Below are 24,845 nucleotides of genomic sequence, written 5' to 3'. Positions count from 1 at the left end.
GATTGATTTTTCTTGAGACAAATCCTCACTATGAAGTCCAGTAGAGCCTCCAACTCTTCATCCTCCTTCCTCTGCCTCCTGAGCTGTGCCAGCAGTTTGGTTCCACTTTCTCTCAGAATGGAATGAGAACAGTAGCTTGCTCTCCATGCTTATGGAGTCTGCTCCTATGGACTGAAAACAGTTTTTTTTGTTGTTGTTGTTGTTTTGTTTTGTTTTTTGCCTTAAAAAAACATAATTCATTATTGATTCTTTGGAAATCTCTCATCATGCACCTATCCCATTCACCTCCTAGTCCCTCAGCCCCCACCTGAGATCCTAGGCAAGGCTATGGAGTCCTACACAGACCATCCCTCCTGCATAGGCTCTGTGGCTATTGGGTGGGTGGGCCAGTGGGACACAGGCAGCGGAAACTTCTCCTTCCTGGTGCCCATTGGGGTGTGCCTCCTCCCAGGGTCCCTGAACCCTTCCCTCTCACCCCTGCAGTGTGCCCCCACCCCAGCTAATTAAGAACAAAACAAAGCAAGCAAGCGAACAAACAAAACCCCACGTGCTTCTCCTTTCCAACCCCTCTCCATTCATCCTAGTGGCGTCTGGAGCTGCCCCCGTATGTAACGCAGTACGCTCCTTTGTCCAGTCAGCCCCACCCACAAATGGTCATTGCGGTGAGTCATCGACTGGTCCAAGGCCTCTGATTTCTGACTCACCATCATCAATGGGCCCTCATCAAAACGCCTCTCAGATACCCTGTTGTTGTTGCCTTGAGACATGGAGATCTTACAGTTATCCTTCTGCAGGATCAGTCCCTCTCGAGCTCAAGCGGGTCATAGAGATGGGGCAGCTGTTAGAGTAGGCCAACCCAAGGCCCAGGATGTGGGTCTGAGTGGTAGCTGAGCTGGCCAGTTGGGGCCACTGGGACCGCCCCTCACGTGAGGGGCAGGGCCAGCTCTCACAGGCCCATGCCATCAGGGCCAGCTCTCCCATACCTGTGATCCCAGCACTCAGGAGGCAGAGGTTATCTGATCTTTGTCAGATCAAGGCCAGCCTGGTCTACATGTTAAGTTCCAGGACAGGCAAGCAGGTGCTACATAGTAAGAACTGATTTTTTGTTGTTGTTGTTGTTTTGGTTTTTTTAAATTAATTAATTAATTAATTATTTTCTATTATCAGCTTGATACAGTATAAATTCTTATCTTAATAGTGAAATGTTTCACTGAGGCTTGCCCAGTGATTGAGTAAAACCAAAACTTATTATAAGCCACAGTCATCCTAGGGTCTCCACTGCTATATAGCCTCCCTGGTTCTGTGGGTTGCAGTCTGATTATTCTTTGCTTTATATCTAGTATCCACTTATGAGTGAGTACATACCATGTTTGTCCTTCTGGGTTTGGGTTACTTCACTCAGGATGATATTTTCTAGTTCCATCCATTTGTCTGTAAATTTCATGCTGTCATTGTTTTTCTCTGCTGAGTAGTACTCCATTGTGTATATGTACCACATTTTCTTAATCCATTCTTCAGTTGACGGGGCATCTAGGTTGTTTCCAGGTTCTGATTATTACGAATAGTGCTGCTATGAACACAGTTGAGCATGTATCTTTGTGGTATGCTTGCACATTCCTTGGGTATATGCCCAAGAGTGGTATGGCTGGGTCTTGAGGTAGAGCAATTCCCAATTTTCTGAGAAATCGCCATACTGATTTCCACAGTGGTTGTACAAGTTTGCATTCCCAGCAATGGTGGAGGAGTGTTCCCTTTGCTCTGCATCCTCTCCAACATTGACTGTCGTTAGTGTTTTTGATCATAGCCATTCTGACAGGTGTAAGATGGTATCTCAGAGTCGTTTTGATTTGCATTTCTCTGATGACTAAAGATGTTGAGCCTTTCTTTAAATGTCTTTCAGCCATTTGAGATTCTTCTTTTGAGAATTCTCTGTTTAGCTCTCCTACAACTGATAAACTCCTTCAGTAAAGTGACAGGATACAAGATCAACCCTAGAAAATCAGTAGCCATCCTATATACAAATGATAAAAGGGATGAGAAAGAAGTCAGAGAAACATCACCCTTTATAATATCCACAAATGATATAAAATACCTTGGGATAACAATAACTAAACAAGTGAAGGACCTGTTTGATAAGAACTTTAAATCTCTAAAGAAAGAAATTGAAGAAGATATCAGAAAATGGAAGGATCTCCCATGCTCATGGATAGGTAGGATTAACATAGTAAAAATGGCAATCTTACCAAAAGCAATCTACAGATTCAATGCAATCCCCATCAAAATCCCAACACAATTCTTCACAGACTTGGAAAGAACAATATTCAACTTCATATGGAAAAACAAAAGACCCAGGATAGCCAAAAGAATCCTGTATAATAAAGCAACCTCTGGAGGCATCATCATCCCTGACCTCAAGCTCCACTATAGAGCTATAATAATAAAAACAGCTTGGTACTGGTATAAAAACCGACATACAGACCAATAGAATAGAATTGAAGACCCTGACATTAATCCACGCACATATGAACACCTGATTTTTGACAAAGAAGCCAAAACTGTACCGTGGAAAAAAGAAAGTATCTTCAACAAATGGTGCTGGCATAACTGGATGTCAACATGTAGAAGATTACAAATAGATCCATATCTGTCACCATGCACAAAACTCAAGTCCAAGTGGATCAAAGACTTCAACATAAATCCAGTTACACTGAACTTGACAGAAGAGAAAGTAGGAAGTACTATTGAATGCATTGGCACAGGAGATCACTTCCTAAATATAACACCAGTAACACAGACCCTGAGAGCAACAATTAATAAATGGGACCTCTTGAAACTGAGAAGCTTTTGTAGAGCAAAAGACATGGTAAATAAGACAAAAAGACAGCTTACAGAATGGGAAAAGATCTTCACCAACCCCACATCTGACAGGGCTGATCTCCAAAATATATAAAGAACTCAAGAAACTAGTCATCAAAATACTGAACAATCCAATTTAAAAATGGGCTAATGAGCTGAAAACAGTTTTTAAGACACCATGTTTGGAGGTCAAGTTTGTTGGTGCACTTGTTATGCCAACACTTGAGAAGATAAAGCAGGAAGATTGCCACAATTTTTTTTTTTTTTTGGTTTTTCGAGACAGGGTTTCTCTGTGTAGTTTTGCGCCTTTCCTGGAACTCACTTGGTAGCCCAGGCTGGCCTCGAACTCACAGAGATCCGCCTGCCTCTGCCTCCCGAGTGCTGGGATTAAAGGCGTGCGCCACCACCGCCCGGCAATTGCCACAAATTTAAGGCTAACCTGGGCTATAGAGAGTGCCAGACCAGCCAGGGCTACATGGTAAGAGCCTATCTCAAAGGAAGAAACAAACAAAGAAAGTGTGTTCTAGGGGTTCGAGCCTGTATTTCAAACTACTCAAGAACTGAGGCAGGAAGATTATAAACTCAAGGCCCACCTGGACTACAGAACCAGAGAAGCCTGGGTAACTTAGGGTGATGCTTAGATAGATTAGACACCCAAGAGATTGGGGGAGGGGCAGTGCCTGTGACAGATAAAAAGGGAGAGAGCCAGAGAGATGGGAGGACCTTCAGATCACCTAGTACAGGTCTGACATAGGGGGAAATGATGGGAGGGCTGGGTAGGTAGGAAGAGCCCCTGACAAGTGTGTCCAACCAGGCCAGTGAGGAATTCTCCAGAAAAAGAGTTCCTGTTAGAGGAGTCCTACAGAGAGCAGACTTAGCCCACCTCTGGCACCCATTCTGTTCAGCACTGATTGTGGGGTACAGAGGGCAGAGACAGACATAGTCTCAGAGCTGCAGATAGAAAGATGAAGCAGCTAGAGGCTGTCAGCCAGGCATGCTCCTCCAAACCAGCTTTGGGATAGGCTGGGGAGGTGGCTAGGTACTGAAGGGCACTTGCTGCTCTTCCAGATGACCAGAGTTTGCTTCCTAGCACGTATATTGCGTGATTCACAACACCTGTAATAACAACTCCAAGGGATCCATTACCTTTTCCTTTTTCTGGCTTCTGTGGGCACTGACACACATGGTATTCATGAATATGCGTGCGCGCGCGCGCGCGCGCGCGCGCGCACACACACACACAAATCTTGGGGCTAGAGAGATGGCTCAGTGGTTAAAAACACTGGCTGCTCTTTCAGAATACCTGGGTTCAATTCCCAGAACCACATGAAGGCTCACAATGGTTTGTAATTTCAGTCCCAGATGATCTGTCTCTTCTGGCTTCTGAGGGCACCAGACGTGCATATGGTGTACAGAATACAAACAGGTAAACACTCATACATAAAAGCATTTTTTAAAAAATTAGTAAGTAAAATTTAAAATCAGGGCTGAAGAGATGGCTCAGAGGTTAAGAGCACTGACTGCTCTTCCAGGGGTCCTGAGTTCAATTCCCAGCACCCACTTGGTGACTCACAACCATCCGTAATGAGATCTGGTGCCCTCTTCTGGCCTGCAGGGAAACATGCAGGTAGAACGCTGTATACATAATAAATAAATCTTAAAAAAAAAAAAATTAAAATCAAAGCAAACTATAATTGGGTACATTTCAAGAGAATTCAACCTGATGCAGGTCAGAAATACATCTCTCTTTTTTTAAGATTTATTTTTAGCTCATGTGTGGTGTATGGTGCCTTCCTCTGTACCCCAGAAAAAGGTGTTACTGTCAGATCCCCTGTAACTGGAGTCATAGGAAATTGTGACCTGCCAGGTGGTTGCTGTGAATCAAATCTGGGTCCTCTGCAAAGCAGTAAGTGCTTTCAGTGGCTGAGCTGTCTTTGTTGTTATTACTGTTTCTGTTTTCTAGAGACAGGGCCTCACAATGTACCTCGGCCTGCCCTGGAACTTGGTCTGTAAACAAGGCTGGCCTCAGACTCACAGATCTGCCTTCCAAAATCAGCCAGGCAATGGTGGCGAATGCCTTTGATCCCAGCACTCAGGAGGCAGAGGCAGGCGGATCTCTGTGAGTTTGAGGCCAGCCTGGTCTACAGAGCGAGATCCAGGACATCCGGCTGTTACACAGAGAAACCCTGTCTCAAAAAACCAAAAACAAAACAAAAACCAAACAAACAAAACAAAAACCAAACCAGAGTCTCATGTAGCCCAGGTTGGGCGTGAACTCAGTATGTGGCCAAAGAACTCCCAATCCTCTTGCCTCTGCCTCCCAGGTAATGGGGTTTACAGGTGTGTTGTCACCACATGCACCCAGCTAGGTTAGAAAACTATGATTCTTTTGTTTTGTTTTGTTTTTCATTTTTGTTGTTGTTGTTGTTTTGATTTTTTAATTTGGGAAGCAGAGGCAGGAGTATTCCTGTGAGTTCAAAGCCACCCTTTTCTACACTGTGAGTTCCAAGACACTCAGAACTGTGTAGAAAAACTATCTCAAAAAGTAAAGAAATCTATGACCAACTATGCTATAAAGAGCTCCTAAGGCTGTATCACTTTGGTAACAGTTTGGTTTTTATTTATTTTTATTTTTAAGACAGGGTCTCACTCTGTAACAGCTTGGATTTTTTTTTTTTACACGAAGTATTCAAAGGCATATTTCAGGAATCTGCTTGCTTTTTTTTCCTTTTGTTTTTTTTTTTGAGACAGGGCTTCTCTGTGCAGTTTTGGTGCCTGTCCTCCTCCTTGCTCTGTAGACCAGGCTGGCCTGGAACTCAGAGATCCGCCTGCCTCTGCCTCCAGAGTGCTGGGATTAAAGGCGTGCGCCACCGCTGCCTGGCGGAATCTGCTTTCTTGAGACACGATCTCCCTATACAGCCCAGGCTGGTGTCAAACTCAGTCCTCAGCCTCTCAAGTGCTAGGACTGAGTGTGATGACCACACCCAACTTTAACAATGTTAAACTATAGCCAACAAGTAGGAATACTCCATGATCTCTATAAGGAATTGACTTTATAGTGACTGAGTACAGTACACTATAAAATAAATACCAGTAACTATTAAAGTGCTGGTGTGGATGAGTATTATTAACATGGAAAATATTCAAGGAATTTTATTAGTGAAAATCATAACAAAGATGTATATGTAGCATGTTTGTTTTTGTAAAAGGTTACTAATTTACGTATGGTAAAGGCATTGAAAACTGCCTTAGGCAACTTACAGCATGCCCCTTCTGAGTAGTGAGTTGATAGTCTCACTTTTTTTTTCTATCATGAACAAATATTATTATTATTATTATTGGCTTTTTGAGACAAGGTTTCTCTGTGTAGCGCTGGCTGTCTTGGAACTTGCTCTGTAGACCAGGCTGGCCTCGAAACTCATAGAGATTCACCTGCCTCTGCCTCCCAAGGGCTGGGATTAAAGGCATGTGCCACTATCACCCAGCACAAATATTATTTCTATTATAAGAAACAAATGCCCTGCCTGAGTGTGGTGCACACATCTGTAGTCCCAGCAGTTGGCAGAGAAAGGAGCAGAACAGAATTCAAGATCAGCCTTAGCTACACTTGAAATCAAGGTCAGGTCTGAGCCTCTTGTCTCCAAGGTGGGGTTGGGGTGCTGGGAGCCCTAAATTTAAAGCAAAACACAATAGACCCTAGACCTATCATTTGTCAACTTTAGGGAAATTGCCCAGAAATCCTTAGCAAAAGGATGTCTTTGTCTTCTCATCCTTTATGTCCAATTAATCCTGCTTTTCTTTAAGTATGGAAAGAATGTAAAATCATCTTCATTTAATTCTATTTCTGATTAGTTTTTAGAATAACAGTATTATTATTTTCTGGTTTTTTTTTGAGGTGCTGACAAGATGATTTGGTGAGTAAAGGCACTTATGGGCAAGCCTCACACATAAACACATATAAACACACACTACAGACACAGTAAAAATGTTGATATGAAATATGTCAGCTATATTATGGACTAGATTGTTTAGAACATTGCTCTGAAGTCCAAATAATAAAATCACAATCTTTTTTCTTCCCTTGTCTGTCTTTTCTCCCCTGCCCCCTTTCTATCTCCTTGACCTTTGGATCCTCTTGCCTCTAAAGTGCTGGGATTAAAGGTGATTGCCACCACATCCCACACAAATGTGTTGTTTAGAGAGTTTTTAGCCAACTGGATGGCCCAGCTGTTAGAGCTGAGTTCCGACACTGGCACCGACGTGGTAGGAGCAGACAGCCTCCTGCTAATTGTCCTCTAACCATCACACACACACTCACACACCCTCCGACAAATACACACAATAAAATGATACTGTATTGTTCAACAGCTCGTTTGTGAGCTGAGGCTCTGGTGGAAGCAGCTGATACTGCGCGTATGAACATATATACTGTTTGGGAGTCTGACAAGTTCATGATCAGACAGTTTGCTAAGGGCCTTATGCTGCATCATAAGATAGCAGGATTGCATGAGGAAGAGGTCCAACTGGTAGGGCTACCTCACTTTCTAACCCGTTCTGTCAGTGGCAAGTCCAGTTTCTCAACACCTCACTCACTCCTTTGAGATGGGTATTAATTGCTGCTGGAGGTGGTGCTCTTCTAACCCAGTTAGCTCCTCTCAGGTTCTACCTCTTAGAAATTCCACCATCTCTCAATACCAGTTACCTTGAGGACCAAGCCTTGGGGCTACAAACCACACCAATACCCGGGCCTCACCAAAGCATCTGATATGTACGGTCTGAGCCATTCATCACTGTGTGGACTAAAGGATGTGTGGTGAAGAGCAGCTGTCTCAAAAAGTCCAAAAGGAAAACAATGGCAGTGAGATTAGACCACATTTGGGGCATCATGGACAGTTCCCAGTATCCTCAGAAAATCCAGAGGGGACTGTGGGCACTGCATGAAGACAGGAGCTTCAACCAGAGGCTAAGGAAGCTGGGCCCTTTGGTAGTTGTTTCCAAATTGCAACGAAGAAACTTGTTTTGGCTATTTGTTCCCAGTGGAATATGGGCATTACCTGGCTCACTCCCACGTGTCCAGAGCAGGAGAGCCTTGGCACAAAACAGGCACTGAAAGAACCCTGCTAAAGCAAAGCACACCGAGCTCTCCTGAAAGCGGAACACTCGGTTAGGACTGTGCCATGCTTCCCAGCAGGGCCCAAATGCTCTCCTCAGGGAGGAACAGAGTCTTTGCTAACTTGGTTCATATGCCATGCTAGGGTTTCATTTTTGAACTTCAATGTTAAATGTCAAACTCCTCAAATTTTACAGGCAAAACAAGCATACATTTACAAGGTCTCTTGACCTATCTTTCAAGATGTCTTTAAATTCTATCTGCTATAGACTTAAAAACATCCAGCTCAGGCATGTTTGGTCTCTGCTGTAAATGTGGAGAACTGATTTTATAATATACCAAACTGTTTAGAATGATGTGTAAGCTTTTCTTTCAGACTTAAATATCATACATAATCCATACTCTCAAGCACCTACAGAAAATGCTAATACTGTGAATTTTGTCACATCTACAGCAACCATTCTGGAAGAATGCTTTTTCTAAATTGGGCAAGACCCCAGGCTCCTATCTTTAAAAGCTCTAACCGACAGCTGCCAGCTTCCAACCACATCTGCCCCCGTCAGGAATGTAGCTGCCTCTATCTTTAGAAGCCGTCAGGAACAATTTCACCCCCAAAGGCTCCTACACAGTGGTGGCGAATGGAATTTATACTTGCTAAGCAAAGACTGGATTCTGCCTTTGGGTTGAGAAGTAACCAGTTCTCATTCCCAAATGAGTTAAAGTGATGGTGTGTGATAGAAGTAAGTCTCCAAACCAAGAATCATCAGTACTGTAGGCCAGCTTCAGCTCTCTGGTGCCAACCATTTCAACTCATTTTGACACTGAAAAGCACACTTATCTATTTTGGTATATTCAACTTGGTTTTCATTTAGTAAGGTAAAGGACCACATACGTGCGACTGCCTGGTTATTTTAAAAGTGTTACAAAGCCTTCTTAGGCAGTTTTGCAAAATGATCACGCAGGGCCGCTTGGCCTCTTTTCATGTATTTATGGGTATCAAGTAACTCATGCAACCACATTGGCCTTTCGATGACCTTGAGTATTGCTTGTTCTGAGAGGGGAAGCCCACACGCCAGAGCTGCAGAGCTGAACCCTGGCGACCTAGCTTTTTTTTTTTTTTTTTTTGGTTTTTTGAGACAGGGTTTCTCTGTGTAGCTTTGCGCCTTTCCTGGGACTCACTTGGTAGCCCAGGCTGGCCTCGAACTCACAGAGATCCACCTGCCTCTGCCTCCCGAGTGCTGGGATTAAAGGTGTGTGCCACCACCGCCCGGCGCGACCTAGCTTCTTTAGGTGGAGGTTCACTGTCAGTCTCAAACATCCTTATCCTGAGTGGTCCTACTTAGCAGTGTTTGTCACATCTGTTTTTCTCCTCCTGCCTCTACCTCCCTGGTGCTAGGATTAGAAATGTGTGCCATCTCACCCTGGCCCAACAGTAGTCTGCTTCTTATTCATGAATGAGAGTATGCCAAATAGTTTCGAATAACGCCCCTCCCCCAGACAAAGCAAACCTTGACTTATTTTATATAGTGGTCTCCATTTGTCCACGAAGGCTAGAACCTGAGTCTCCCCATGGATGCATACAATTGCAGGGAGCAACACAAAACTTTACCCTGTATGTGTACTGTTTCTTCCTGGACAGATACACATATGCAGGTATGATAAAGTTCAGTTTATAAAATGGCCACAGTAAGAGCTTAACAGCTCACACAACAAACAGCAATGTGTTGAGACACTGCTCTCTCATGTTGAACCTGTGGGTAAACTGTGCTACTGATCCAGACCATGAGACAAGGGACTCCAGAGCAGGTAATGAACAGTGCTGCTGTGTGGTGTGAAAGGAAGATTCATGTTCCAGCACGGTGGAGCGGGACCCTGTCAAACTTCATCATGCTACTCAGAAAAGAATGCTTCCTTTAACACGTGGGGCCTGGAGTAACAAAACCACAGAAAGAGAAGCCTCAGTGCAGGACTCAGGAGGTCCTTACTGTACTGAGATGAAATGAACTTGAGTCCCCCAACAATGTCCAAACAGCATATCAATATCTGAAATTAATATACATTTTCTATAAAGGACCTTGGTGGGGAAAACACAGGTAAGCAAAGAACTTCCAGTTTTTTTATTTTTTAAAATTATCTAACAAGGAAAACAATCAAGATTTTAAAAATTAGAATGGATTAATTTACAACGTAACAGTCATCTTACAGCATCAGCCCTTCCCTTAGGGCCACAGAGGCCACAGTTCTTGTTGGAACAGGAGGTGTGCACAGTTACGTTCTGACCTTTATTTGACAGTATGGATATACAAAAGTCAACAACTTCCACAATCTCCCTTCTCTCCAGAGCTCACGTACTTGCCCAGAGCAGTACTCAGACTTTTAAAACCCAGCTGTATTTTGAAAAATATCTACAACTAATCTCATGAGAACACTCTTAAGACAATTATTATAAAAAAACAAACACCTTAAAATAAATTTGTGGCACATCAGACAGCTTAAAGAAATAGCAAAAATAAAAACTAATGTTTAAGAATTATCATCTCTCGCTCTTTTTTTTAGAAACCACCCAGGCAAAATGTTTTCCGTCATTAACTCTGCTTCTCCTAATTAGCAGAGATAATTATATGAAGCGGAACGCACCATTTTCTGACCCTTGGTTGTAGCTGCCAGCTTGAGAGTTTATGACTAAATACGAAGATAAGACTAAGCTCACACATTCTGGAATGGGAAAAACAAACGTTTCTCCTTATAATGTTTTTGTCTGTCTTCATATTCAAGTCATGGAAAAGTTCACAGCAGTTAAAAGGCTGATTCTACAGGTGGTTGGCTAAAACCAACCACCATCCACTTCATACACAGCACTCTTACGGGACACTAGTGAACAGTACTGCGCTGCCAACTCACACTCTAAGCACTGCAGCGAACAGCATTTAACGGTTTACACAGACTAGGTATCGTAGCTCTTAGAACACTTCATTTTCACACTCGCCAATGTGTGAACAAAGCTTCAAATAACTAACTGCCTTAAAGGAATACGTTCATTTGTGACAGCCGGCCAGGCACTTAAATTCAGGGAGAGGCTTTGCAGTTTTGAGGTAAACCAGAACTATCTTTAGTAATCACATTCTAAATCCACTTTTTGATACCACACCAACTCAACTTACTCAGCTTTTCAGTCTGTCACTGTTGTGCAAAAATCCATACCCTGTGGGACATAAGCTACCAAGAGCATCTGAAGCCTGAATTGGCTCAATTTGTATACTTCTGTGCTCAGAACATATTGGAGACCAACTACAGACATATACATACAAGGGATATGATCAAAAGAAGCCAAGAGGAGTAACTTTCTTCTTGACTGGACACTAAGTTTAACAGACTTTTTAGGTATACATCACCAGTCACACACACATTAAAACAGAACCAGCCAAAGTGATGGCCTCAGCAGCTTCAGGAAGATGACTGAGCAATGCTCTAAAAGGTAGCATTTAGGAATGCAAACCCCACACGAATGGTTCTAGCATTAGCACTGAGGAGCACAGTGTATGTTTTTCCCTCTTCTGAATTAATTCCAAGGTGATGGGGAATTTGCTAAACCATGAAAATTCCTATTAGAAAGTAAAGGGTCAGCCAGGTGTGGTGGAACATGCCTGTAATCCCAGCACTTGGGAGGTTGATGCAAGAGGACTGCTGTGAGTTTGAGGCCAGCCAGATCTATACAGCCAGGACCTGTCACTAACAAAAGAACCAGAGGATCTCAGTAGGTTTTAGGTATTACAAGAACAGAAGAGAAAGTGGCCATTTTGGAATTAGTTTTGTTTTTTCAATCAAGGTACCCAATTTTACTTTTTCATTAGCATTAATGAGCTGAGTTTAAGTATTATCACAAAAAACAAAACTCACTAATGAATTACCAGGGCATTACCTGCAAATGGAAAGAGCAAGCCCCTATACACCAACCATTAATGGCATTTACATTCTTATCTCAAACAGCAAAGGATAACTCTTGATTTTAATGAACATATCAGCCTTTGTTATTTGGCAAATTAACTTATTGACATGTTTTAAATAAATACTTTTAAAAAGCTATATAAAGAACAGTTATCCGACAGGGGAGAGAGATGGAGGTATGAACTCTGGCTTTAGTTTCAATGTGCTAAAAATAAGGGTCTGAAAATGCAGACTTCTCAGCTTACCCCACTGCACACCAAGTGTTTCCAGTCCTGGCACAGGACCACACTTTTATCCTTGAAGCGCTAACAGCAGGCATCAGGCAAAAATCTATAAGCAGAAGTAACAGGCAGGGGGCAAATAGGGGTGAATTTTTTTCTCTGTGATGCTAACTGGCTTGTTCAAGTTTTGAAACCATGACCCAGGTCCATTAGCACCATGGTTTATTCAACTGAAATAATTATTCAAGCCCTTGTGGGCTGCTTGAACTGCTTCAGGATGAGGAAAGGGGGTATTGAGAAGGGGTCTAAGGGCAACTTTCTCTCTCTCTTCCTCTCTCTCTCTATATATATGCCATGAATAATGATGCAGCAAAGATATAATCTGTCTGCTAATAAACTATATTTGAGGTTGGAAGAATCATTGATCACAGCTATAAAGTAATAATAACATACTAATTTTTATAGTATCTGACTAACTATAGATGGAGAGTTTCCTGGTATGACCCAAATTTGATTACAATGGAAGTTCATTGAATACTAAAATATCAGTAAACTAGGAGAAATTACAAATATTTATAGGTAGTAACCTACCAAAAAAAAAAGATTAGATTAACAATTAAGTGAAATTACTCATAATTGTTTCAGTATCATCTTTCTCTTGGGAGAACCCAAACAGGGAAACTATCTTCATGTATACAGACATGGCATCTGCCATCAGGTGGATACACCTTTCCCTCAAAGGTAGATGGCTCATAGTTACTTTCCTATATAATGGTTCTTGAAATATCTATCCCACTTACAAACTGTAAAGGAAGCCTACAGACCACTTTTAGGAAAAAGGCACTTTGTTGTGAAAGTTGGATTTAATTTCATGCAGCTAAGAAGACTAGGATGGACTCAAGTCAGTATTCATGTTTCCATTTATGAACACAGAGCAGATGCCAGTTTATAGAATATAGCTGATCACAGTACAAATCAACCTATCAGCAACATTAGTTATATTCACGGGAAAACGGTAATTTGATATTTCCCCCCAAACTAACAAGGCCAAGTTCAACAGTTAGGGGAGGGGGGAAAATCACCAGCAGTTGCTACCTTAGAGCTTAAGAAACTGTTGTCAAGAGAACTGCATGTTTGGTTCTCTTTATCAGAGTGTAAATTGCTTTCAGGACAGAGCCGGCTGGCAGAGGTGTGTTTGTTTCTAAGGAGGAGAGTCCAGGTCAGGAAACTACTGGGGAGCAACAGGTGCATTTCTCTGGTCAGACAGCCCAGTGAGGAGGTAGTTGTTCTGAGGTCTCAGGTTAGACGGCTGTGCTCATCCACTGAGTCAGGGAAGCAGGAGGCAGGGGCTCCGATGAGATGCAGAGAGCAGCAGGGACACATCTCCTCCAGGGATGTCAGAACCAGGGCATCAGTGCAGCTGAAAGAGATGGGATGTATGAGAAACAAGGGCAAGAAACCAAGTGTGAATTAAGACATTCAAACTTGTCCTACCTTGAAAGTGGCTCTTTTCTGGTGACAGAACATTCAAAGAGTCTAGAGAAGAATACAGTGCATTGATTTTCTATATTGTGAATCTTCAAACTCTTGTCCTTTCCACAAACATGGTACATATAGGTCTCAAATTCCTAATACTAAAAATAGGAAACTGAGCCGGGCAGTGGTGGTGCACACCTGTAATCCCAGCACTCAGGAGGCAGAGACAGGCGGATCTCTGTGAGTTCAAGGGTAGCCTGGTCTACAGAGTGAGTTCCAGGACAGACTCCAAGTCTACAGAGAAACCTTGTCTCAACAATCCTCCAACTTCCCCCAAAGTAATCCCCTCCCCCACAAAAAGGAAGCTGTCTGGAGAATAAATGCTGAAAGAATAAATTAGACCTTAGCACTCTCTGAAAGGGGGCCATCAAAGAAATTATTTTTAAAAATATTTGTGTGTGTGTGTGTGTGTGTGATGTATGTTGGTGCCTGTGGAGACCAGAGGAAGGGCATTGGATTCCCTGGGGCTGGAGTCACAGGTGGCTGTGAGTGACCTAACATAGATGCTGGAAAATGAATCAGGTCCCCTGGAAGGGTAGTATACCTCGCCACTAAGCCATGTCTCCAGCACCCAGGAAAGTTATTTTCTAGTTACAAATACATGGAAACTCTCATTTAAATTGCAAAAGACAGTAGTACACTATTGGGAACAGCCCAATACTAAACAGGAGATAGAGTTACGATGAGAAAACGCACACTCACCTTACTACATCACCACACAGGGCAGCCCCATACAACCTTGGGTGCCATCATCATTGCTGTGGAGCTTTTTCATTCGGTACTGGCGTATCTCCCTTACTAGTGTGTAAAAGGCATCTTCCACACCCTATTAAAAGAAGAAGGATAAAATAAAAACAAAAAACCGCCACAGGTCAAATTGTAAGCTCTCACACTTCTATGTGTGGGTTCAAATATTAAATCAACAGTCAATAAATTAGGGTCTCTTAGTGTGGTGGTCTGAATAAGAATGGCCCCCAGAGACTCATTTGTTTGAATGCTTGGCCCATAGCGAGTGGCACTATTAGATGTGGCCTTGTTGGAGGAAGTGTGTCACTGTGGGGACAGGCTCTGAGGTCTTACATGCTCAAGCTACTCCCAATGTGGCACACAGTCTCCTGCTGCCTGAGGATCAAGATGTAGAACTCTCAGCTCCTTCTCCAGAGCCACATCTACCTGCAAGGTCGCCATGTCCCATCATGATATAATGGACTGAACCTCTGAAACTCAAGCAAGCCCCAATTAAATGTTTTCCTTTGTAAGAGTTGCCATGTCATGGTGTCTCTTCACAGCAACAGAAACCCTAAGACAGACAACTAGGAAGAAGACACTAAGTCCAGCATTCCTAGGGGATCACACTGACAGGCTGATAGAGAAATGGCATGTTTGTAACAAACAACACAAAGAGAAAAAGCACTGAGAAAAGGCCAATGTGGGGCACAGAGCAGACTCTAACTACCAAATGTGAGGACTCCCTTCAGCAGGGATAGAAAACGGACTCATGCTTACAAGTATGTTTAAGTGCTTCACTAGAAAGAGTTGAGCCTGTTTCGCAGGAATAAAAATGCCACAGAATAGTGTTTATGGGGGAGAGGAGGTAGCAGACACACAGAAGATTGACAAAAACCATCAGAAAGAAAAGTATTACAAAGAACATGGCCTACACCTCTACCACACTTGACCAAACAAACCTCCCTGACTTAAACAAACCCCCATACTACTCAAATCTCTTAGCATACCTGTCGGGTCTTAGCTGAGGTTTCAATGAATGGAATTCCGTAACTCTTGGCCAGCTCATGGGCTTGCTTTGTATCAACTGTCCTTGTGGGCAAGTCACATTTGTTCCCTACCAGCACCATAGGCACATCATCAGAGTCTTTCACTCGCTTAATCTGCTCCCTAAAACAGAGAATATAGTAGTAGATCATAAGAATACTAAGCTTTCTGGGAGGAATAAACTGGTAGGGCAAGAGAGGGTGGTAAGTCCTTTTAGCTTTTATTACCTGGCTTACAAATTCTGAACACTTATAATACAACTATCGACCTGTAAGCTAAGGATGTTGGTTTAGACTTGGTGTAGTAGCCATGATGAGGCTGTGTCTACCAATTCACTTCCTAGAAACAGCTGGCTCTTATATCCTGACACATGCCCTCATTAGGCTCCTAGATTTTCCAAAAAGCTTGGCTCTGGATTTCACTGGAAACTACAAATAGTACTTTAGATTAAGTTTAGAAGTATAAAAAGTAGAACTTATAGATTCTAAATGACTTAAAAAATTTTAATGTATCTTAATTTGTGTGCATGCGCCATGGCATGCATGTGGAGATCAGAGGAAAACCCTGGAAAGTTGGTTTTCTTCTTCTATCACATGGGTCAGGGGAATCAAACTCAGGTTGTCAGGCTTGGCAGCAGGGACCTTTGCCCACTGAGCCGTCATGCTGGCCCCTAAATAACTTTCTGAAGATCCCTTTACAACACTATGTAATGGAAGATAACTGAGTCACTCTTTAAGTTCGGTGGTGCCCTAATACTTTCCTCAAACACAATTATAGCTAGAAGCTCAAGATATGTAACACCAAGAAAATTCTAGATTTGCTCTTAGTAAATGTGTGTGCATGCAGGCATGTGCACAGATCCAGAATTACCAAAGATAGTTTGTTTTTTCCTTTTCCGGTTTTTGTTGTTGTTTTGTTTTGTTTTGTTTTGTTTTTTGGTTTTTCGAGACAGGGTTCCTCTGTGTAGCTTTGCGCCTTTCCTGGAACTCACTTGGTAGTCCAGGCTGGCCTCGAACTCACAGAGATCTGCCTGGCTCTGCCTCCCGAGTGCTGGGATTAAAGGCGTGCGCCACCACTGCCCGGCGTTGTTTTGTTTTTTTAGGATAGGGTTTCTCTCTGTAGACCAGGTTGGCCTCAAACTCAGGGATCTGCCTACCTCAGCCTTCTGAGTGCTGGGATTAAAGGTGTGAGCCACCACCCCTGACAAAGATAGCTTTCTCTTCAGTGTCACATACGATATAGCACCTGGTACATTCTGGAAGTTATGGTTTTAGATTCTCTTGACAAAGAACTTTCTGTGCTAACAGAAACTGATATTCAACATGGCAGTCAACAATGAGCACTTCACCAGTTGCTTCTGTGGCCAAGGAACTAATTCTTCAGTTTTATGTGAATGTGAAATAACCCTATCTGGTCACCGCTACCACACTGCACAGCACTGTTCTAGACTCTACCCTTCGATTTCAGTCATATACCCCAACTGCATCCTACTGGCTATTTACAGAACTGCTTTGGTGTAATGTCAGAACCATTTGCCACCCCCACGCCTACCCCTAAACCCAAACAAAACAAAACAAAATACCAAACCAAGCTGGGCGGTGACAGTGTGCATGCCTTTGATCCCAGCATGCAGGAGGAGGCAGAGGCAGGTGGATCTCTGAGCCAGCCTGGTCTACGAGAAAGTTCCAGGACAGCTAGGTCTGTTACACAGAGAAGCCCTGTCTCAAAAAACAAACAAAAACCCAAAACAAAAAACCTCCAAAAAAAGATGCCCCCCTGCCCCCCAAAACCCACCAGGATCTTACTATTGTAGCTCAGGTTGGCAGTGAATTCCCCATCTAGACCAGGGTAGCCTTGAACTCTCAATCCTCTTGCCTTGGCTTCCAAAGTACCACCATGCCCAGTGGTAGTTGCCTACATCAAGGCTAACTTGTGAACCAGCCTAAACACTTGGAGCATGTCGCTGTCTGTCATTGCTGTTCCCATATTATTCAAATTTCTGTGAGGATCAGACACAATTTCTTCTCAGTGTCAGTATACTTCTTCTAAGCAAGTGAGTTATTCTCAGCATACACAAACTGACTAGACAGCTATCATGTCTGTAGTGTGCCCAATGAAGATCACTGGGGTATCACGCCATCACAGAATAAGCTCACTGAATTTCCTCTTCACCTATTCTTAAGCCTATTTCTAAAATTACCATTATTTTGCTATACTACACACATGCTACAGTGCAAATATGGAGGTCAGAAGATGGGTCTTTCCTTTGACCATATGGGGTCCTGGGATTGGACTCAGCAATCAGGCTTGGTGGCAAGTGCCCTGACCAACTGAACCATCTTGCCCACCCTACTATCTATGCTTAAAAGATGCTTTAAATACGTGCTTGGTCAGCGACAGTCATCCTGTGGGATCCAAAGGTATTAGTTTTAAGATTCTGTTACCCCCACAAAGAACACTAAACTGAGGAAATATGGAAATAAGCCAGGACTCAAGGGTGTAGGCAGACTTATAAAGTATGTACTATGGGCCAAGCACTGTTCTGAGTGTTTACTGTTTACTCTTGGCAACTTTATCAAGGAGGTATTCTTTTATTTTTATTATTATTTTCTGTGTATGAGTGTTTTTCTACACGTCTGTCAGTGCACCACATGTGTGCCTGGTGCTCAGGGAGACCAGGGCAGGGTATCAGATGCCCTGGAACTGGAGTTAGATGGTTTTGGGCCCCATGTGGGTGCTGGCAATTGAACCTGGGTCCTCTGAAAGAGTAGTCAGTGCTCTTAACCCTTGAGCCCTTTCTCAGGTCCTAAAGGAGGTATTCTTATCTCATAATAAATTCAGAAACTAAGACACACAGATTTAGTGTTTTGTCCTAAAGTTAAATCTTTATTTAAAAGATTTTTTTAGATAAAGTTTAAATAAGTTAAACTTTAACTAAGATTTTTGTCCTGAAGTTAAATCTTTATTTAAATCTCTATTTAAAACTTACTCAGCTAATTAATAACAGAATCAAGTTTCAACCTTGACAGTACCTGAAGATAGAATACTGCTCTAAGAGAGAAGCCTAGTGTTTTAGGGGTCTAGCTCTGCTACTAAAGAAAAAGAAATCACAACTCTGAAAATCCAACAAACCACTTCTGAACTCTGTGAATCTATAAAGTAAGAATATCGGCTGGGCATGATGGCATACCACCTGTAAGCTAGCACTTTCGAGACTGAGGCAGGAAGATTGTAAATTTGAGGATAGCCTGGGATACACATAACATCCTGTCTCAAAAAAACAAAATGAATAAATAAGAATGCTGTAATATTTCTTAGAGCCCGTCTAGTTTTGAAACTGTACAGCTCTGTATGAAAAGGCCACCTCTGTGTTCTGTGGCTTTGCTGCTATTATTTTTTTGTTACTAAGTAGCATGCTTCATTTATACAAGAGTAGTAGTAAGTAACAGTATACTTACTATACATAGGAACATTTACTTTCAGTGATAACCAGATTCTCTTTTTCTTTCCTTTTAATACTGGAGATTGAAACTGGGGCCTCACACATGCTAAGCAAGTGCTTTACCGCTGAGCTACAGCTCCAGACCTTAAGCTCAGATTCTCAATATCACACAACCTAACAGTAACGTTTCCTGTAAGAAAAAGGTATGTAAGTGCCAGTGAGCTAGCTTGGTCAGTGAGCAAAGGTACCTACTGCTAAGTCCAGATCCCCAGGACCTAAGGAGAGAACTCTCATTAGCTGTCCTGACTCCCGTGGCACACATGTACACATGTGCCATTGCACACTAGTCCCCATCTCCACAAATAATCAAAATTTTTAAAGTTGTATGTTCCCCAATTCAGAACACACGTAAAATTTTTGTTTCAGAAAATAATACTTCCAGTACCTGTAGAGGTTAATATCTGCAAATGATTTGCTATTGTTGATGGCAAATACGCAGAGGAATCCTTCGCCTGTCCTCATGTACTGGTCTCTCATGGCACTGTACTCCTCTTGTCCAGCTGTGTCCAGTATGTCCAACAGACAAGTCTCACCATCAATTACCACTTGTTTTCGGTAAGAATCCTGGGAATGTGAAAGGGTGAGGAGGAGGTGGGGGGGGGGGGGCATGGATAGGCTCAATCTTTATTTAAAATCAGAGGAATGTAATTTACCAAGAATAAATAAGCCAGACTATGTGACTTGCCCTCAAACTTCTAACAGGTAGCATAAACAATTCTCTCTCTCTCTCTCTCTCTCTCTCTCTCTCTCTCTCTCTCTCTCTCTCTCTCACACACACACACACACACACACACACACACACACACACACACACACACACACACACACACGTGCGCGCGCTGGGGATAGCAGCATGGATGGATATCAGTGAGTTCAAGGCCAGCCTGGTCTACACTGCAAGTGATTGTCAGGCCAGCCAGGGTAGCACAGTGATACCCATTCTCAAAAACCAAAGAAAACAAAACCAAAACCCAAAGCCAGCCTGGGCTATGAGGTTAAGAACAAAACAAAACAAAAAAAAACCCAAATCATTAGCAAAAACAACAAACTCCAGAAACTTCTGATAGGGCTTTATGGCAACAATCTCACTTTTATTATATAATATTTCCATATTTGGACGGCCTCATCTGTGGTACTGGAAATGCGCTTATATTGTTCCATGTTTATATATGGTTCTGTGAATACATTAAAATGTAGCCTCTAGGGTCGGGCGGTGGTGGCGCATGCCTTTAATCCTAGCACTCAGGAGGCAGAGGCAGGCAGATCTCTGTGAGCTCGAGGCCAGCCTGGGCTACAGAGTGAGTTCCAGGAAAGGCGAAAGCTACACAGAGAAACCTTGTCTTGAAAAAACAAACAAACAAACAAACAAACAAAATGTAGCCTCTATAGATATGCAAATTTGTCTAACACCCCTGTATGGTAGAAGAACAAGTTTACATATGAAAAAATTCTTTGGTATTTTGTAAATAGGGTCTCAATATGCAGTTCATGCAAGCCTTGAATTTAGAATCTCCTTCCTCAGCCTCTTGAATGCTGGGTTTTACACACACCTAGACCAAGTCTAGTAAGGTTATGAAAATTTAACACCATGAAGAAAAGTGAGACTCATGGAGAGTTAGGTGATTTTTCTCAATATTCCATAACTAAATTGCAGAGATAAATGGAATTCCTAGGCACAGTGACTCAAAATCTCAATCTGTTTCTAGTCTAACTCAGTTTGGACTAGCTCAATAATGAAAACTGGAGACTATGCAGAGTGCTGAGTTCTCTATTTCTTCTACAGTCTTTTTCCTTGTGACCTACGTGTCTATTTAACAGCTGCAATATATGAAGAAATGGAATGAACGCAGCACTGTATTTGCAATAGTTTACAAACTGCTAAAAACTGTAGACTCTGAAAAGGAAGATTTTAGTAAGCATGAACTTCTTTCTACAAACTCTGTAAAAATTTATTTTTTTTAGAATACAGTATCTCTAACACCCTGCTTTCTCTCCTTTCTTTCAAAGAACAGAGAGAGGATATAGGTAAGAGAAAGCCAAAAGTGAGAGCCAGGGCCAGGCGGTGGGTTGGGCCTCACCTCTATGGTGGGATCATATTCATCCACAAAATGGTTCTGGATTAACTGGATTGTCAAAGCACTTTTCCCAACACCACCTGCTCCAACCACCACCAGTTTGTACTCAGTCATTTCACACCAGCAAGAACCTGTAGGAAAGCAGCAATTACGATTACACTGGCAAGCCAAACCTTAAGTACTTCAAGGACTTTTATAAGTTACTAAAATCGGTTTCAAAAGCATCTGTTTAATACAAGTGGCCTTCCACTAAGGTCTCAAAGTGATTCAAACAAAAAACACTTGCAGGTGAGTGCGGCTACAGCTTCTTGGATTTAAGACCTGCTTTTACTTTTCAATCACACTCGGTCCCGCCCTCAACCTACGGGGAAGGGAGCCCCCTTCCTATTCCTCTTGCAAATCCAAGCTCTGGGGTCCGCCAGGCACGACCACTTCCCGAAACTCCCCTTTCCGGCTCTGAAGATCACCCCACGGACCGCCCGCCCGCCGCAGCCAGCGAAGGTCCCCCACACCCAGGCCTTTGTCTCCAGCTCTCCGAGTCTCTGCGTCTTCCTGTCCCGCCAGGCGTCCGCATGCCGCGGTGCCCGATGCTATTCAGGCTGGAGCCTTACCTCAAACTCCGCTGACTCCGCTTCGGGAGGTTCTTGGACCTCAACCTGCGAAACTGTCGGAGACCCCGAAACCGCCATGAACAGCCCCCACTCCGGGAGCGGCACTTCCGGCCCCACCCGCTACGTAATCAGTAGGCGCCCAGGGCGCCAGAGTCCCGCCCCGGCCACGTGGGCCTACGACCTAAGAGTCTTGCGGCTGGCCGCACCCAGGCCCGCCCCTCCCATCCCCGTTTCAATAATGAAAGCGCTGGGTGCTAGTGTCTCAAAAATCAGTAAAACTTTATTCGCTTCCATTCTTTCGCCATTAACAGAAAAACGGAGAAAGCAAAAAATGTTTTGTGTTTACAAAGATAAATGGCCTCTTTACCCAGAGATCAAATACTCAAATGACAATGGGGAAGATGAAAGCGCCCTCCCCCACAACCCCTGAGCTGACTCTTGTCATCTTTAGACAAAAAGCCTTCACTCCACTTGCCAGAGACCCTGTTTGGGGCCAATTCAAGATGAGGGCCGAGAAATCAGGCCAATCCATTCCCGTGATACAAAGTTGAACAGAAGCTACACCAAGGATCAAGTGCCTGTATTCAACAGGACACTGGATCCAGGGGGCTACTTATAAAAAAAACAGGATTCATTTCAGGCACAACTTTTTTATTTTTTTTTGTTTTGTTTTGTTTTTAAATCAGTAAAAGAAACTGGGTCCTAGAAGCTGCAGTGATCTAAGCAGCAGCAATTTTGTGCATTCGTCTTTTGTTTAAATACGTTTAAATTATCACACTGCTGGCACACTTCATTTGCATGAAATTCTGCACCATACATACTAACTGTAGTAAAGTTATTTACCCCCCATCCCAGGAAGAAAAAAAAAAAAAACCTACTCTGGAAGATAATTTTTACTGAAATGTAATCAAACTCGTTAAGTGGATTGTGACAAGATTATAAATGATATGAAAATAACATTTTAACATTTGGCCGTCAACTTAAAATCGTTTGCTATATAAATTTTTGAAAGTTTTTAAAGGTAATATATTCTACCTTCATATGGTCCTCAGAATTAAAGCATAATGAACAGGAAAAAAAAGGAAAAGGCGGCGGCTGAGTGCTAAGTAATGAAGGTAGAGTATATACTCAATAGAGTGCAGAATTTCATAGGGCCAACAAGGTAACAGTCTGTATTGTTCATTTACACAGGCGAAGTGGAATTTGCAATTACCAGTTGCGTTAAATGCACCAAATAAAGCTCCTAAATTGATACTATAAGGCGCCACCTTAAGTTTCCCAGGCTGCAACTGTGCATAATTTTAAAATGGTTTCTTAAATTTATTTATTTTTTTTAAACATAACACGAGGAAGGTGTTAAAACTGGTGTAATAGCTCAATAGAATAAGTATTCCAGATTTAAGGAGGGATGAAGAGAAAGATATTCAGAACCCTTCACCAGAATCCCCCCACTTGACCATAGTGGATTAATGATGTGCTTTGTGGGTGTGGTTAGTCAATGACACCAGCTTGACGGATCTTTCTTTCTGCACCAAATCCCTGTGAAGAAATACAAAGTTAATGATTTGAGTGTATAACAATCACAATATATAATTCTAACAAACTATGAAAATATTACTTTAAATTATCATATCCACTACAAATTCTCTCCTAGAGTAAGAAACTTATTATGGAGTAGGCCTGAAAGCAAGAACTGTGCTTCTTGGTGTGATGACACACACCTGTAATCCTACCACAGGTCAAGGGGAAGCAGAGTGGGGAGTTCAAGGCCACTCTGATCTGCATAACCCTGTCTCTTACAGAAAAGCATCAATTAGGGAGTGAATCGATGTGTTTCAATGTGTTAGGGAACCCTAACAAATGATAAGCAATCTTTGCTTCACTAAGTTCTTTAAGTTGAAGTAAGATTATCAGTTGACCTCCCTCAAATCCCCAATGGAATCATACCATTGAGTTATCTGGTCCCCTTGGCTGACGAAGAACCATTAGACGAGGAGCACTGGCATCATCCAGGGTGATATTCTTCAAGCGATTGACCAATCGATCAGGTCGAGGAGCTGCAACAGCTTTGGGGCCTTCACTGTAAATGTGAAAGTGAGGGAAAACTGGAATAAGGCATCATCAGTGGGTAAGTTTCCTACCCAAATGACTCACTTTTAATGAGGGGGACTCTTGCCTCAACTTAGACAGCTAGTAAGACAAGACAAACAAGTTTGATTATATATACTTTTCCCAGCTCAGTTGCAACCTATCGGATAGGTGCTGTGAAGAATCGTTTCAGTGAGACCCTAGACACATCTACAGAGACCCCAATTCCACAGATAACAAAACACAGTAACACACTTGGAAAACCTTAAGTCTAATATGAAAAAAAAGTTCTAGATTGCTATCTTTAAAGGGAACAATGATGAGACTAAAAATCCTATTAGCATCAGTCATGATGACTAAGGTATAAAAATTAGACATTTAAGCAGCACAAGGCCTAGAAATGACTTGACAAAAAAAAGAGCTAATAAACTGAATTTCTTAAGAACAAAAATTATATAACCTTTTAATATCAAAGACCAGCACATTCAGTGCTAACACATCACAGTACCCAAGTGTGTCTCAGGTCAGGTTTATGAGACTCAAGGTCAGACAATGAATACTAGAGGTAGAAAAAGATATGGCAGATGCCACATGTCAGCAAGCTCAAGGCCAGTCATGAGTATAAAGTTGAGATCTGTCTCAAACCAATGACAAGAGTAAAAGACAAAACTTGATGAAGGTAAAAGTGGAAAATAATACCTAATAAACCCAAACAGAGTAGAAAAGGAAAGAAAGCTGGCAAAGCACAGCTCACACAAATTACGGGGATGAGCTCAGGACAGTTACTAATCCAACCACAATCAATCCACATCAACTCACCAGACTCGCCAAACATTACAGGCACTGCATTTCCCGGTGCGCTGATTGAGAATCACTGAGAACTCCACCTCATCTCCTGCCTGCAGCTCAATGCCATCCTGAACTTCTTTCACATGGAAAAAGAGTTTCTTGCTATCTCCTACTTCATAGTTAATAAAGCCAAACTAGAAAAAGAAAACACACAAAATTTACATGGAGAAGACATACTACAGAAAGGAAAAGCACTTCATTTTGAAAGAGAATGCTAACCTTAATTAGAAAGGACTTATAGAACATGCCATTAATACTGATGGACCAAATTCAGCTGGG

The 24,845-nt window shown here is 42.4% G+C and overlaps 2 protein-coding genes across 5 annotated transcripts in view; both read right to left on the bottom strand.

Annotated features, from left to right (window-relative positions):
- Window positions 1–10,060: 10,060 nt before the first annotated feature.
- On the bottom strand, window positions 10,061–21,760 carry Nras (NRAS proto-oncogene, GTPase). Of its 2 annotated transcripts, XM_052730175.1 has the most exons (7): window positions 21,630–21,760; window positions 21,022–21,149; window positions 19,329–19,507; window positions 15,405–15,564; window positions 14,371–14,494; window positions 13,627–13,668; window positions 10,061–13,552 (listed from the first exon to the last, which is right to left on the bottom strand). In XM_052730175.1, exons 2-5 carry the CDS (start codon window positions 21,130–21,132, stop codon window positions 14,375–14,377), a joined length of 570 nt encoding a protein of 189 aa, XP_052586135.1. In that variant the 5' UTR covers window positions 21,133–21,149; window positions 21,630–21,760; the 3' UTR covers window positions 10,061–13,552; window positions 13,627–13,668; window positions 14,371–14,374. The 2 variants fall into 2 exon arrangements, with proteins under 2 accessions (XP_052586135.1, XP_052586136.1); XM_052730176.1 differs by lacking the exon at window positions 13,627–13,668.
- A 124-nt stretch (window positions 21,761–21,884) lies between these two features.
- Csde1 (cold shock domain containing E1) overlaps window positions 21,885–24,845 on the bottom strand; it is a 42,178-nt gene continuing 39,217 nt past the window's right edge. For all 3 annotated transcript variants that reach the window (XM_052730172.1, XM_052730173.1, XM_052730174.1), the window contains 3 exons: window positions 24,537–24,700; window positions 23,577–23,709; window positions 21,885–23,168 (listed from right to left, as the gene is read on the bottom strand). In XM_052730172.1, coding sequence (XP_052586132.1) covers window positions 23,121–23,168; window positions 23,577–23,709; window positions 24,537–24,700 — 345 coding nt within the window. In that variant the 3' untranslated portion in view covers window positions 21,885–23,120. The remainder of the gene's footprint in view (window positions 23,169–23,576; window positions 23,710–24,536; window positions 24,701–24,845) is intronic.

This window comes from Peromyscus californicus, unplaced genomic scaffold (assembly GCF_007827085.1).
Source record: "Peromyscus californicus insignis strain IS unplaced genomic scaffold, ASM782708v3 Scaffold_9__1_contigs__length_137607984, whole genome shotgun sequence".
In the NCBI taxonomy this organism is placed as follows: Eukaryota; Metazoa; Chordata; class Mammalia; order Rodentia; family Cricetidae; genus Peromyscus; species Peromyscus californicus.
The sequence above is the reverse complement of the archived record's forward strand: the minus strand, read 5'-3'. Positions and strand labels throughout refer to the sequence as shown.